General features: G+C 35.6%; 1 protein-coding gene and 1 long non-coding RNA gene across 5 annotated transcripts in view; one reads left to right on the top strand and one right to left on the bottom strand.

Moving 5' to 3' along the window:
* Positions 1-16,294, bottom strand: part of LOC109502716 — a 119,498-nt gene that overhangs the window by 26,335 nt on the left and 76,869 nt on the right. The gene's annotated exons all lie outside the window — the stretch shown is intronic.
* SCN9A (sodium voltage-gated channel alpha subunit 9) overlaps positions 1-16,294 on the top strand; it is a 167,090-nt gene that overhangs the window by 119,175 nt on the left and 31,621 nt on the right. For both annotated transcript variants that reach the window (XM_045033892.1, XM_019838208.3), the window contains exon 18: positions 9,193-9,313. In XM_045033892.1, coding sequence (XP_044889827.1) covers positions 9,193-9,313 — 121 coding nt within the window. The remainder of the gene's footprint in view (positions 1-9,192; positions 9,314-16,294) is intronic.

Genomic DNA, 16,294 nt, shown 5'->3' with positions numbered 1-16,294 from the left:
CAAATATCTTCTCCCATTCCATAGTCTGCCTTTTAGTTTTGTTGATTGTTTCCTTCACTGTACAGAAGATTTTTATCTTGATGAAGTCTCAATAATTCATTTTTGCTTTTGTTTCCCTGGCCTCTGGAGATGTGTCTGACAAGAAGTTGCTATGGCCTATGTCAGAGAGGTTGCTGCCTGTGTTTTCCTCTAGGATTTTGATGGTTTCTTGTCTCACATTAAGTCTTTCATCCATTTTGAATTTATTTTTGTGTAGAGTGTAACAAAGTGATCCAGTGGACAGAATGTTGCTCTCCAATTTTCTCAACACCATTTGTTGAAGAGACTGTCTTTTTCCTAGGATATTCTTTTCTGCTTCACCAAAAATTAGTTGCCCATATAGTTGTGGGTCCATTTCTGGGTTTTCTATTCTGTACTATTGATGTGTATGTCTCTGTTTGTGCCAGTACCATACGGTCTTGATGATTACAGCTTTGTAACTTAAAATCTGGAATTGTGATGCCTCCAGCTTTGCTTTTCTTTTTCAAGATTGCTTTGGCTATTTGGGGTCTTTTGTGATTCCATACAAATTTTAGGATTGTTTATTCTAGCTCTGTGAAAAATTGCTGGTGGTATTTTGATAAGGGTTGCATTAAATGTGTAGATTTCTTTGGGTAGTATAGACGTTTTAACAATATTTGTTCTTCTAATCCATGAACATGGAATGTTTTTCCAATTCTTTGTGTCATCTTCAATTTCTTTCATCAGTGTTCTATAGTTTTCAGAGTATAATTCTTTTACTTCTTTGGTTAGGTTTATTCCCAGGTATCTTATGGGGTTTGATGCAATTGAAAATGGGATTGATTCCTTGATTTCTTTTTCTACTGCTTTATTATTGGTGTATAGAAATGCAACAAATTTCTGTATGTTGATTTTGTATCCTGTGACTTTACTGAATACAGGTATCAGTTCTAGCAATTTTTTGGTTGAGCGTTTCAGGTATTTTACATCATGTCATATCATCTGCGAATAGTGAAAGTTTGACTTCTTCCTTACCCGTTTGGGTGCCTTTTATTTCTTTTTGTTGTCTGATTGCTGAGGCTAGGACTTCCAGTACTATGTCAAATAATAATGGTGAGAGTGGAAACCCCTGTCTTGTTCCTGACCATAGAGGAAAGGCTCTCAGTTTTTCTCCATTGAGGACCCCACTGTGGGTCTTTTGTATATGACCTTTATGATGTTGAGGCATGTTCCCTTTATCCCCACTTTGTTGAGGATTTTTTTATCAAGAAAGGATGCTGTATGGGCCGCCTGGGTGGCTCAGTCGGTTAAGCAGCCGACTTCGGCTCAGGTCATGATCTCGCAGTCTGTGAGTTCGAGCCCCGCGTCGGGCTCTGTGCTGACAGCTCAGAGCCTGGAGCCTGTTTCAGATTCTGTGTCTCCCTCTCTCTGACCCTCCCCTGTTCATGCTCTGTCTCTCTCTGTCTCAAAAATCAATAAATGTTTAAAAAAAAAAAAAAAGAAAGGATGCTGTATTTTGTCAAGTGCTTTTTCTACATCTTTTGAAAGTATCATATGGTTCTTATCCTTTCTTTTATTAATGTGTTATATCACGTTGATTGATTGGCAAATATTGAACCAGCCCTGCAGCCCAGCAATAAATCCCACTTGATTGTGGGCAAATAATTTTTAATTTACTTGTTGGATTCAATTTGCTAGTATCTTGTTGAGAGTTATATCAATGTTCATCGGGGATATTGACCTATTATTCTCCTTTTTAGTGGGTCTTTTTCTAGCTTTAGCATCGAGGTAATGCTGACCTCATAGGAAGAGTTTGGAATTTTCCTTCCATTTCTATTTTTTGGAACAGTTTGAGAAGAATGGGTGGCTCAGTCAGTTAAGCAACCAACTCTTGGTTTCAGCTCAGGTCATGATTTCATGGTTTGTGAGACTGAACCCCACATTGGATTCTCTCTCTCTCCATCTGTCTCTGCCCCTCTCACGTTCTTTCTCTCTCTCTTTCAAAATAAATAAATAAACTTAAAAAAAATAATAGATATTAATTCTTCATTAAATGTTTGGTAGAATTCCCCTGGGATTTCATCTGGCCCTGGACTTTTGTTTTTTGGGAGATTTTTGATTACTGATTCAATTTCTTTGCTGGTTATGGATCTGTTCAAATTTTCTATTTCTTCTTGTTTCAGTTCTGGTAGTTTGTATGTTTTTAGGAATTTGTCCATTTCTCCTAGGTTGCCCAGTTTGTTGGCATATAATTTTTCATAATATTCTCTTATAATTGTTTGTATTTCTGTGGTGTTGGTTGCGATCTCTTTCATTTGTGATTTTATTTATTTGGGTCATTTCTCTCTTCTTTTTGATAAGTCTGGCTAGGGGTCCATCAATTTATTCTTTCAGAGAACTAATCCTAGTTTCATTGATCTGATCTATTGGTTTTTTTTTTCCTATATCATTTATTTCTGCTCTAATCTTTATTATTTCTCTTCTTCAGTTGGCTTTAGGCTTCTTTGCTCTTTCTTTTCTAGCTCCTTTAGGTGTAAGGTTAGGTTGTGTATTTGACATTTTTCTTCTTGAGGTAATGCTATATTGCTGTATACCCCCCTCTTATGACTTTTCTTTTGCTGTATCCCAAAGATTGTGGACCATCATGTTTTTATTTTCATTTACTTCCATGTATTCTTTTATTTCTTCTTTAATTTCTTGGTTAACTCATTCTTTAGTAGGATGTTCTTTAACTTCCATGTATTTGTGGTCTTTCCAAATTTTTTCTTGTAGTTGACTTTAAGTTTCATAGTGTTCTGGTCAGAAAATATGCATGGTATGATCTTAATTTTTTTGTATCTGTTGAAGTCTGATTTGTGACCCACTATGTGGTTCTATTCTGGAGAATGTCCCATGTGCACTTGAAAACAATGTGTATTCTGCTGCTTTGGGATGAAATGTTCTGAATATATCTGTTAAGTCCATCTGGTTCAGTGATCATTCAAAGAGATTGTTTCCTTGCTGTTTTTCTGCTTAGATGATTTTTCCATTGTTGTAAGTGGGGTGTTCAAGTCCACTACTATTATTGTATTATAATCAATGGGTTTCTTTGTTTGTTATTAGTTGTTTTATATATTTGGGTGCTTTCAGGTTGTGGACATAAATATTTACAGTTGTTAGATCTTTTTGTTGGATAGACCCCCGTTATTATTATATAGTACCCTTCTTCATCTCTTGTTACAGTCTTTGGTTTAAAATCTAGTTTGAATCTAGGTTGTCGGACATAAGTATGGCTACTCCAGCTTTTTTTTTTTTTTTTACATCTATTAGCCTAGTAGATGGTTCTCCATCCCCTCACTTTCAATCTGCAATTGTCTTTAGGTCTAAAATGAGTCTTTTGTAGGCAGCAGATAGATGGGTCTTGTTTTTTGTTTTTTTTTCTGTTTTTTTTTAATCCACTCTGTTACTCTGTGTCTTTTTACTGGAGCATTTAGTCCAATCTTAGAGACAATCTAGAGATCTTCTCTGTTCCTTTCTTTTTTGTAAATTTTTTTAATGTTTATTTATTTTCAAGAGATAGAGACAGAGAGCAAGAAGGGGAGGGGTGGAGAGAGAGTGAGACAGAGAATCTGGAGCAGTCTCCAGGCTCTGAGCTGTCAGCACAGGGCCCAGTGTGGGCCTTGAACTCATGAACCATGAGATCATGACCTGAGCCAAAGTTGGACGCTTAACCATCTGAGCCTCCCAGGCACCCCATTCTCTGTTCCTTTCTAGTCTTTGTCACATTGCTCTTTCTTTCTCCCTTAAAGAGTCCTCTTTAATATTTCTTACAGAGCTGGTTTAGTGGTTGTGAACTCCTTTAATATTTGTTTGTCTAGGAAACTCTATCTCTCCTATTCTGAATGACAGCCTTGCTGGATATAATATTCTTAACTATATATTTTTCCTCTTCAGCACATTGAATATATCATGCCACTCCCTCTGGCCTGCCAAGTTTCTGGGAATAGGTCTGCTGCTAACCTTATTTGTCTTCCCTTGTGAGTTAGAGATTTCATTTTCCTGGCTGCTTTTAGGATTTTTTCCTTAACTCTGTGTTTTGCAAATTTTACTTTAATATGTCTTGGTGTTGGCCTGCTTTGGTTGATTTTGATGGGAGTTCTCTGTGCCTCCTGGATTTGTATATCTGTTTCCTTCCCCAGATTATGGAAGTTTTCAGCTATAATCTGCTCAAATAAACCTTCTTCCCCTTTTATCCTCTCTCCTTTTTCTGGGTCTCCTATGATACAAATGTTAATACACCTAAGGAGTCATTGAATTCCCTAAGTCTTATTCATGATCCTGTATTTTTCTTTCCCCCTTCTTTTCAGCTTCATTAATTTCCATAATTTTATCTTCTATGTTACTTATTCATTCCTATGATTCTTTCATCCTTGTGGTCATTACAATCAGTCAGTTTCTCATCTCGGTTATAGTATTTTTTTTATTTCAACGTGACTGGTTTTTAGGTCTTTTAGCTCTACAATAGGGGACTGCCTATTGTCTTCTATGCTTTTCTATGGTGTCTTCTATGCTTTTCTTAAGCCCAGCTAATATCCTTATGATTGTTCTAAATTCTAGATCAAGCATATTACTTATATCTGTTTCAAAGAGATCCCTGACCATGACCTTTTCTTGTTCTTTCTTTTGGGATGGATGAACTCCTCCATCTTAGCATTTTGTCTAGGTCTCTGCCTTCTGTGTGTTATGAAAGCTTGCTATGTTTCCTGCTTCAGAGAGTAATGGCTTTACGAAGAAGAGATCATATACTGTCCAGGGCCTGGCATTTCAGGAGGTGTTTCTGGTTTATGCTGTGTGTACTCTGCTACTGTTTTGGCTGCTTTTCCCCTCAGGTCAGTCCTCTGCAAAGTTTCTTCTTGCCTGCCGTGGGGAGTGTTTTCACCTTGTCCAGAGTGTGGTGAGTTTTAACTAGGTGTGCTCTGGTCTGCTTGTTAAGAGGCTAGATCCTATGTGTCCTAGAGCTGAAGCTTTGCACACTCTGTGGTCAGTAGACTTGGTGTGTGCAGGAGTTTGTGCTGGTCCTCTGGGGGAAGAGCCAACTGCTCTGGTTCTCAGGTACACTTGCCCTAGTAAAGAAGCACCTGCAGAGCTCAGAGGGGTGGGGCTTGGTGTAAGCAGCTCAGGTCTCCACTGTTGGAGCTGTTCTGCTCACTGAAGTCAGTCTGTTCTGATGGGTGGGGGAGAAAAATGGCAACAACCCTCTCCCTCATCCCCGGAGAGGAGAGTTTGTGTCTGCCACTGTCTGTGAAGCCCTCACAAAAGAGCAAACAATCTCACCTCATGTGTCCCAGGCATTCCTCAGATCTCTGCCTTCACCCTGTGTCTGGGCCATTCTGCCCTCCCAGCAGTGTAGTGCACCTGTGTTTTATCTCAGGCATGTTGGCTGGGTTTCAAAATCTAAGTTTTAGGGACCTGGTGTGCCACAGACCTGCTGTGGTCCTCTGGGCCAGGGTCTCATGGCACTGGGGTTGGTGCCAGTTTGTCCCAGAATGGCATTTGCACCAACATGCAGGAGCCTGGAGTTTAGAGTAAAGCATAGCAAAAAGCCAGTGTCCAGGTTAGCTGCCCTCAGCAGGTGTCTCTTTTCCTATGCTAAGGAACAGGGCAGCACAATGGCACCCACCAGCTGTTTTGTCCCCTGAGAGGTTATCCTCCTCTCCCAGATGCACTCCAAGAAGGGGAAACTATCTCTCCCAGTATATCCCAGGGGTTCTCAGATCGTGCCATCTGCTCCTGGGCTTCTGCCCTCCTTCTCCACAGGAGCACCACTGCATCCACCAAGCGCATCCACCATCCACATGGTATGGACTTCTAAACTCCAATTTTTGAGCTCCACTGGTTATAAAAACTCATGATAATCAGCTCCTCATTTTCTCAGTCAGTGGTTTTGAGGAAGTGCTTTTATTGTGCAATCCCCTGTACATTTCTCTCACTCTCTCTTTCTCTGTCCCTCTCTGTGTCTTCCTTCCTCTCTCCATGATCAGGACTCCTTCTCCTCCACAGCCCACAATCCTTTCTCCCCCAAATCACAGCTCCATACTTCCTACCTTCTACCATGTGGTCTTTTCTCTCCCTTTACTTGTGCAGTTTGTTTTCTCAGTCTTCAGATTGATTTACTGGGTCTTCAGAATCATTTGATATTTATCTAGCTGCATTCAAGGGACAAGGCAAGCATAGGGTCCTACTACTCCATCATCTTAATCTGGTTATATTTTCAAATGTTGAAAGGGGCCTCTTAGATAGCTATATAAGTTTGAATCAAGATTAGATTATTTCCAAACTACTTCAATGTTGTATGGATGCACACTGAATATGGAAAGATATATATGTATGCACACACACATACACACTGTATATATAGTAGGGAATAGAATCAAAGAGTGGAAAGGACTTTTGTTTTTTGCCATATATTATTGTACATTTAAAATTTTTGAATCAAGTATAGATTTTACTTAAAGAAAAGAAAGAAAATCTTAGAAAGTGTCAATAAATGATGCCATATTATTCAATAAAAAGGCAGGAATGCTGTCTATGGTATATTTTCTATTCCTAATGCTAATGACTCTACATCTATGATCCTATGTTTATACAGCCTATATGTATAGGCTGTCAAAGGTAAAAAATTATATTTGTTGACAAGACAAGCAAAAAAGCTATAGACAAAAGTATATTTCATTTTTTATTAAAACCAAAATCCACACAAAAATTACAGAATAGGCTATTTATAATATCAAAAGGGGAATTTTCTACACTAAAGTATTTATTTTACTGCTCTTAGTTTACTATAATAATTCTTTGATTTCCATAATTACAAGAAAGGAAACTAAAAAAACAAATGATTGAGTTAATAGAATTGAAAATAATAATAATAATGTAAAGCGATTCAAATGATTGGTATGATCTTCTCTGTGTACTAACAAGAAAATAAGAAGATTCAATAGTTAAATACAGCAATACCTGTCATGAGAATTAAATGCATTTCCCTTCAAGGGAAAGTTTTCATTTTAGATGTTAGCCTTTCTATTTAAAGGCATCCTTTTGGACGCTGTTTAAAGACACTTCGACTTTAGTAAATATTAAATTTAAAGACTGAATAGATTACATCTAAACTCTCTACATCACTAGGGCATATACATAAGCATTTAATATTATATACAGTATTAAAATAGCTACTTTGTGAATACTTCATGCATTCCTGGGAAAACAGTGAATTCCTAAAAATATTCCAAACTTGAATTTCTAAAGAGTCATAGCAATTTGGCTTATGATACAAACTGTAGTTCATATTAAATATTACTATATTTAATATATTGTCTGTTGCAATGAGGACTTATCTTGAATAACTGTCATTTATTATATACAATTTGAGCCAAACTCTGAATTTAAACGTCAAAAAGTTGCCATACTATGAAAAAAGTTTCAGAAATGACATGATACACTTTATAAAATCATCTTAATTTTTATTTGCTTATAAATTAACTTGGCATATATTTTTTTGCTAATGCTTAATGAGAAAACCAAATATGAAGGTTGAAGGTGTTTTCATTAATTTAGCCTGAGTAAATTAGTAAATTAGTAAATTCTGCATATTAGATGCATTTTATTTAAAATTTTATTTTAAAGTCATTTAAGATTAATTCAATCAATTTAATTCTGCTTTTTAAGTGAAATTTCATAGTAATATTGTTCATAACGGATATTATTATAAAACTCTTCAACCTGGTGGGAATAAAGCCCCATGCCAATAGGATTATAAATATTATAGTAATCATAATTCTTTGCTCTCATAAAAAGAACCTTGCTTATATCATTCCTTATGTATAAAGCTGTATCAATGACTTTTTTACTGGTGTTGAATAATGTGTGATAATATTAACACTGAGAATGTGGTACCCACATTTTTAGCTTCCCAGTAAATCTCTAAAAATTAATATTTTAGATTTGGCCTATAATATTAATGCAAATTAATTGATTAAAAAACCAATTTAATGGAGATGAGTATTTCCTTGCTTTTAGCACTTGTATTTATAGAACTATTCTAAAGTAAAGCTATAATCTTAATAAGAGAAGCATGTGCTGTAATAACTGGTAGTTTTCAATATTCACATGTCATTCAGCAAATGAGAATGAAAAATGAACTCTTCTATTGATGTGCTGCTCTACCCCTTATAAAGCAATATTAGGAAAAATTGACAGTTTTGCTACAATTGCTGTATGTATTTTTTCTAAAATTTCTGTGTATGTATAAGTGTGTAAACATCATGTTTGATCATAAATTTCTGGGTGGGAAGAACTTGTCTTATGATCAATTATATGATCATAATGACAATGAATTCATTCCTCTCATGTGTGAAACCACCATATTTAATTTCATTGAATCTTTGTTTCAGATTTTGCATGTGGTGCTCACTTTGGTAACCACTATCTTTTGACATTATATATAATACTTTATGATCTTTTCAACTATATCCTGAAATTTTATACTAAAGTGGTCTGTGTTGAATGAAACAATTAGTGTGGTCTTTGGCATTTTGATTCCAATATAATATTTGACTTTTTTTTGTCTTGGTGAAAAGCCTTCTATCTATATCATCCTGATACATATTGTTAAATCCAAGAGCTAATAGAGGAAATATGTTTGGATTTCATTTTACACTAATTTATTTCTTTTTTTTCTAATTTTAAGTATCAATAAACTTTTTCTGCCAACTGTCAGATACAATCTTTCAATTCTCAGGCATTGGCAATTTGGCACTTGTATTATTTCTATCAGGATCTTGGTTGTCTGAATATAATTACTGGTGTACACAAATTATATTAAACATAAAACATAATAAAAATTTGGCCAATACTTTACAAATGCTATAGCTTATCAAACAATTACCTTATGCTAATTCTGTCCATATACTTACTTGCTAGCATACTAAAAATAATAAAATTTAATTTTCACGGGATGTGTAGATAGAAAGATTAAGCATAGATGCATTGTAAGTTTACTTGACCTCAATATGTGTTTATACGTTTTTATGGCCATCATACTTGTTAATCTTTTTTTCATAACACTTTGCATGAATTTGATTATTAAGTATGGCTTGAATATAAGATTTGAATAACCTCTAAATTAACTGCCTGGTGGGCTGGTGCATTTCTTTTTAGAGATTGAACCGGTCGAGTTCCTCTGAGTGCAGCACAGTTGATAACCCTCTGCCAGGAGAAGGAGAAGAAGCAGAGGCTGAACCTATAAATTCAGATGAGCCAGAGGCCTGTTTTACAGATGGTAAGAGAAAATTCAAGACCTTGGCTAGCCATCCACTTATTCGTCATCGGGGTTTTATCTTAAAACCTCATACTTATCAGGGCTTATCAGTGAAAAGTCAGAAGACTCCACCACATACTGATTCGGCCATGGCTCTATGACAAAGGGTAAATCATGGAAGCTTTCAAAGCTTCAGTTTCCACACTTAAGATACTTTACTAATAATAATTTACAATGACAGTATGTTATACTCTAAAGCACTTTACTTACTTAGGGTGCTCATACTTCTCATTTTAGATCCTTAATTCATTTCTCCAGTTCTGTGGAACCACTAGAATACAGCTCAATGGGACAGAGGCTACTACTGTCCTTATCATCAAAAGTTGAAGCCACCCGCCAACTTTCAGCACACCGTTTGATACTGTTAATAGTTATCTGGTTAATAGTAGTCTGTCTCAAAATCCTTCTCTTGGTTTCAGAAGCCACACTCTACCTTTGTTCTTTTGCATCTCTGAGAGTTGAGTTTCTTCCCCTGTTTCTTTCAGTGACTATCTTTATGCACATCCCTTAAATAACATTGTTCCCCCACATTTCAATGCTGTTACCTTCTTATTTCTCTAGCCCTAAGGGGCTTTATCCATGTCTATAGTTTAAACATCTATTTCTGTGTTGTTTGAGTCTTAAATTATCATCTTTCCCTCTGACCTCATACTTGAGTTCCAGGTATGGTCATCTCCACTGGTTGCCTTTAAACATGTGAGGTAAAATAAGTTTGAAACGAAGTTTAGTGAGTTCTCCCCCATGTAATTCACAGCTTCCTCTGGTCTTTCTCTCATTTAGTGACATCATGATCTATCCTGTCTCTCAAGCTAAAGACTGATTCAGCCCTGACCTCTTTCTTTCTAGCCACAAGTTGATTACAGAAACCACAAGTTGATCAGAAACTCTGGGGATAAGGTGTACATCCTCCAGGGGATTCTAATGCACACTAGAAGCTGAGAACCATTGGTCTATAGGATAAAACCTGAAGTCCTTAACATAGCATTTAAAGCCCTTTGCATTTCAATCTCTTCTTTTCTAACAGTATCTCCTTTGATTCCTTTTCACTTTCTGACTTACTGAACTTACTACTTCTGGAATTTTTCAGGGATTTTATTCAAAGTAGTGACTTTGAACTTGACCTGTGAATTTATGCAATATTTTCTAATCAAATATTCCATTATTCAAGTAAAAACACAAACCTATACTAGAGTTGCAGTATAATACAATAACATAGACCAGAAGCTTTAGAGCCTGATAAACATGACTTCTAACTGGCCTACTGCTAATTCTCTGTGAGACCTTGAGCACATTTTTCAACCTTTTTTTTCCCACATTTTTCAATCTTAAATCTCAGATTCCTCATCTGTAAAATAGATACAACAATCAGATCTGAATCATAGGGATATTGAGGACATTAAGTGAGATAACAAATTAATTACCACAGTTCCTAACATCCTTCTTCTCCTTTTTTTTTAATTTTTAAAAATATTTTGTTGACAACCCTGTATATTTCTGATAGCACAGGGTTGATGCTGATGACTTGGTATCTATTATTCTCAGAATCAGCATTTTTTGTAGAAATCATTGACTTGTGTTCATCCTCTATGATTTTCTCAACCTGCTTCCTCTAGCACTCATGTGTGAAAAAAATGCCTGTCAAATAAAGAAATCTTCTAACTACAGTGGGTACATGAATATTCTTTAAATACAAGCTAAATTTCATTTTATGTGAGAAGCAAACAAGTATCACACCCAACTGGTAGAAATTTTGTGTTTGCTGAAATTAGTACCATAAGCAAAACAGTTTCATTTAAAGTGTTTCCTTTACAAAATTTAAGAATTTCATCAGGTGTTGCTGATTTCTCAATAAATTGATTAGCACCATTAAATATGTACAGATACAACCAAGATTTCCTCTATACTTTTTATTAATGACCCTAACTTAAAATTCTAGGGTAACTAGAAAGAAGTTGGGTTTATCAAACAAATTATGTCTTCAAATTAGAAAAGGGCTTTAGAAAAACTTAAACCTTCTGCAGAAAGCATTAATGCTAAGCTATTTCAGACTGTAGTTGCTATTTTACTGAGATTAAACTTTACAAAAAGTTTATTCTAGTCCTACAAAGCTCTAATGAGAATAGTTATGTGAGTCCTTTGAGATTATTCATAACTTCTGAATTGAGTCTAATGTATAAGAGGTATTATAGAAACACATTTTCAGATGAACTTTGACCTTAACAATTGAAAATTTACTGAGGGCCAAAGTTTCAGTTACACAGGTAAATATATTCTGAAGAGCTACAACAACAATGTGACTATAATTAACAATACTGTATTGTATACTTCAGACTTGCTAAGAGGGTAGATCTTAAATGCTCTCATCACAGATGTAAAGAAGCAATTTGTAATCGTGTGAAAAGATGGGCTATGCTAATTAACTTGACTGTGATGATTATATTACAACGTATACTTAATATCAAATTATCAATTCATGTACCTCAAATATATACAGTTTTAAATTATCAATTATACCTCAGTAAAGCTGGGAATGGGGGATGAATAGGCAAAATCAACCTACAATGATAGAAGTCAGACCAGTAGTTCCTTCTAGAGGGTACAGACTGAGAAAGAACATGGGGGGGGGAGGGGGGCTTTCCTGGGTGCTTAAAATGTTATATCTTGACCTACATGGCTATTATATGAGTATATTAATCTATATATTTATAATTGGTATACTATACTAAATATATGTGCTACCTCAATAAAAAATTTAAATGGGGCACCCAGGTGGCTCAATCCATTGAGCATCCAACTTTGGCTCAGGTCATGATCTCACGGTTCCTGAGTTTAAGACCCGCATTGGAATCACTGCTGTTGGCGCAGAGCCTGCTTGAGATCCTCCGTTCTCCTCTCTCTCTGCTCCTCCCTCACCCATGATCTTCCTCTCAACAATAAACATTTAAAAAATTAAGTAAACAAATATTTTTTAAAAAAGACAAGAAAGTTTATGAGGAAACACACATCTGTGAGTCACATCGCTCTGAGCAGCTAGAAACTTTTTATACTTGCTCAACCTGCTGAGCTAAGAAGCTCAGCCTGGTAAATCAAACAGGGCATCCAATTTGCTGAGCCTCTCACCATCTATCCACTTAATTATTCTTTCATCCAATCAGCAAATAATCATTAAACACCTTCGGTATTTCAGGCCCAGGGTGCTCACTGGAGAGAGACAGAGCAGTGAAAAAAAACAATGTCCCTTGCCCAAATAAATATTTAGTAGTAAATATTTAGTAGGACAGATAAGTGATACATGGAAGAGGTCAGTGGTGGTTAGGAGTTTTTTTGTTTGGGGGACGGTGGGTGGAGAGCACTACTTTAACATGATGAAACCCAGTATAGAGTTTATGAAATGCATCACGAGAACAAATTAATGAAACCACCCAAAAGAAATAGCATTTACCCATGGGGACCCATTAAAATGTTTGAGAGGTTCTCTGTTATGTTTACATTTAGTTAATACTCCTTTTAAAAAAGAAGATGTGATAACATTGCCAACCAGCTAGGTTGGAAATCTCTTAGGATATGCCTTTGCATAAAAGCCAGACAGTCGGTCGAGCACTCCTGCCTCAAAATAAGAGTAAGAAACTCTCTGAGGTGTTATAAATCCTGAGGGCAATATTTATAAACTTTTGTCTCAGATAAAAATCTTACTTTTCTAATTAGAACGTATAGTGCCTTTTCTTGCCTAAATCTAAAATCCTAAGAATAATATTTCTCTTCAATTTTAAGACTGACAAAAATAAATCTCAGATAGTAAAATCTTAAAAGGGAAACTTTCTTCTCTGGTAAATTATACTTGAGACAGATAGATTCTGTTCTGCACAAGATCTTTGTTTTTATTTTAAGATAATTTATAAAGTCTAAAGCATTAAGTTAATATAAAAAAATACTACCATCCTAAATTTTTTCACTCCTCCTGTTTTCTTTTGCTCAGGAAGAGATTATCTGGGAGTCAATTTTTGGTCCTACCTTTTTACTATTCTCCCACATTATTTTATAAAATATTCTAGGGGCACCTGGGTGGCTCAGTCGGTTAAGCATCCAACTTCAGCTCAGGTCATGATCTCATGGTTCACGGGTTCAAGCCCCACGTTGGGCTCTTTGCTGACAGTTCAGAGCCTGGAGCCTGCTTGGGATTCTGTGTCTCCCCCTCTCTCTCCCCCTACTCACTCACTCTCTCTCTCTCAAAAATAAATAAATATTAAAAACATGTTTTAAAAGCCTCCAAAATATTCTAACTTTATTAAGTGCATTTGAGAGGTATGGTGGTTGTTTAAATACAATGAAGATAAATTCATTCAGATCTGAGGTTATGTTAACTATAATTAATGTTGGATAAATGAAGGCACATGTATATTTCCTATTCATTCTGGGCTTTTTTTTTCATCCAATCTAATCCAATTTCCATCCAAGTTTTGTAAATTCTAGAATTTGCAGAGATACGATCTTTCAGATCATGACTAATGCTTGGATTATTTTAGAACTACATTTGGAGGGGAATTATGTCTTTTTTTTTTTTCAACGTTTATTTATTTTTGGGACAGAGAGAGACAGAGCATGAACGGGGGAGGGGCAGAGAGAGAGGGAGACACAGAATCGGAAACAGGCTCCAGGCTCTGAGCCATCAGCCCAGAGCCTGACGCGGGGCTCGAACTCACGGACCGCGAGATCGTGACCTGGCTGAAGTCGGACGCTTAACCGACTGCGCCACCGGAATTATGTCTTTTAAGTCAACTATACATGATATATTAAACCATGTAGAAGCATATGGTTAAGTACCGTGAGCAGAAATGAAGGGCATAACTGATAAGTTTTAGCCTTCTTGGAGCTTAAGTTTCCAGAGAGAAAGGACAGGAACACATAAAATGCACACAATCGCAAAACACAGAGACTTTTGAGAAACAAAATAAAACATAGCTTGCTACATTTTTATAGTGCTGGAAATTAAAGTGCCAGATATACCTCATATTACTTGGATCAATGAACTAATTTCATTTTAGAATCATAAAAGAAACGATAATAAGACATTGCCTAAACAGTACAGTTCAAGAGAATTCTAGTTTTGTTGTTTCAAGTCATACACTTTATGATTGTCTGAGTTATTACTTGAGAGGCTCAGTATTTTTAATTAAATATATTGTTTTATAAAACAGGGCATTTATTTTTAATGGCTAACTTGCATACCTCTGAAACAAGTATCTAAAAAGTGCTCTCCCACCTTTTTACCTTCCCTCCAGTTGGAAGGAAAAACATTTTTTTCAGTGATTTTTTTTTTTTATTGAAGTATAGTTGACACACAATGTTATGTTAGTTTCAGGTGTACAACATAGTGATTCATCCAATGTATACATTATGTTAATGCTCACCACAAGTATGGCTACCATCTGTCACCATACAGTGCTCTTCTATGTAGTATCGACTGTATTCCCTATGCTATACCTTTCATCCTTGTGACTAATTCATTTCATAAGTGGAAGCCTGTACCTTCCACTCCTCTTCATGCCTTTTGCCCATCCCCCCACTCCCTGCCCCTGGAAACCATCAATTTGTTCTCTATTTACGGGTGTGTTTCTGCTTTATGTATGTATGTTTATTCATTTGTTTTTTAGATTCTATATGTAAATGAAATCATAGTATTTGTTTTTCTCTGACTATTTCACTTAGCAGAATACTCTCTAGATCTATCCATATTGTCCTAAATGGCAAGATCTCATTCTTTTTTTATGGTTGGGTAATAACCCATGATATGTATATATACCATATCTTCTTTATCCATTTATCTATCAATGGACGTGGCTATTTTAAATAATGCTGCAATAAACATAGGGGTGCATGTATCTTTTCAAATTTGTGTTTTTGTTTTCTTCGGGTAAGTACCCAATAGTGAAATTATTGGATCATATAGTGTTTCTGTTTCTAACTTTTTGAAGAACTTCCATACTGTTTTCCACAGTGGCTGCACTAATTTACATTCCCACCAGCAGGGCATGACGGTTGTGAAAGGAAAATTTTTAAGAGAGAAATGAATTGTAGTTCCTCTTTTTTCAGTTCTTCCTCTTTTTCAAAGTAATTGTGTTTTTTTTTAAATCAACTTCAATTTTTTATATTTAATTTTTAAAATTTCAGTCATTATCTTTCTGGGTCTCTCTTGGTCATGGTTCTGTTCAGAACCTTATTACTCCCTGACTTATTTACTGCCTTACTTATTTACTTATTTACTTATACATCTCTCCCACTTCCACTCTCTCTCCTTCTCCTTCAAGGTTTTCTCTTATTCCACCTATCCTAGTGGGGTACAGGTAAATGTTTCACCACTGTTCTCCAAGAAAAATAAAGTATGAATATGTACCTCAGCTTATTATGAATTTATAGATATAAAGGATGTGTGGCACATGATTTACAAGTAATAATATAAACAATATTCCTATTGTACATTCCATATAGCTCATTGATTCTCACAGAATGCTTTTGTTAGATTTTAGTAAAATTTGGTATTTATAGATAATCAATGATTGCAATTGATGAACAAGTATAGTTTTAACCCGAAGGTTGGTTGGTATTTTCATTTATGTTAATCAGTAAGGTGAAAGTGAGACAAAGAAACTATATGCCAGAACTTCACTCATTCATCAATGATGTTTGCAAATCTCAGATAATAGAATTTGAATAACAAAAGAATATTTCCTCAATTTTTTGTGCTGTTCATAGTGTCATGGCTATGAATATGATACTCATTGTTTTATATATTTTACTAACAGTTCTTCCATTACTTTATTAAGTTTACTCTAGAAAACCAACAAGCCCTGGTTTATAGCATTTGATGACTTTTGTAGTGTAAAGATCCCCACCATGGCTTATTTCAAACTACTGATGTGACTTCACCAAATGTGGAGTTGGGAA

Source organism: Felis catus, chromosome C1 (assembly GCF_018350175.1).
Source record: "Felis catus isolate Fca126 chromosome C1, F.catus_Fca126_mat1.0, whole genome shotgun sequence".
Taxonomy (NCBI): domain Eukaryota; kingdom Metazoa; phylum Chordata; class Mammalia; order Carnivora; family Felidae; genus Felis; species Felis catus.
Note: the sequence above shows the minus strand (reverse complement) of the source record. Positions and strands in the feature narration are given on the sequence as shown.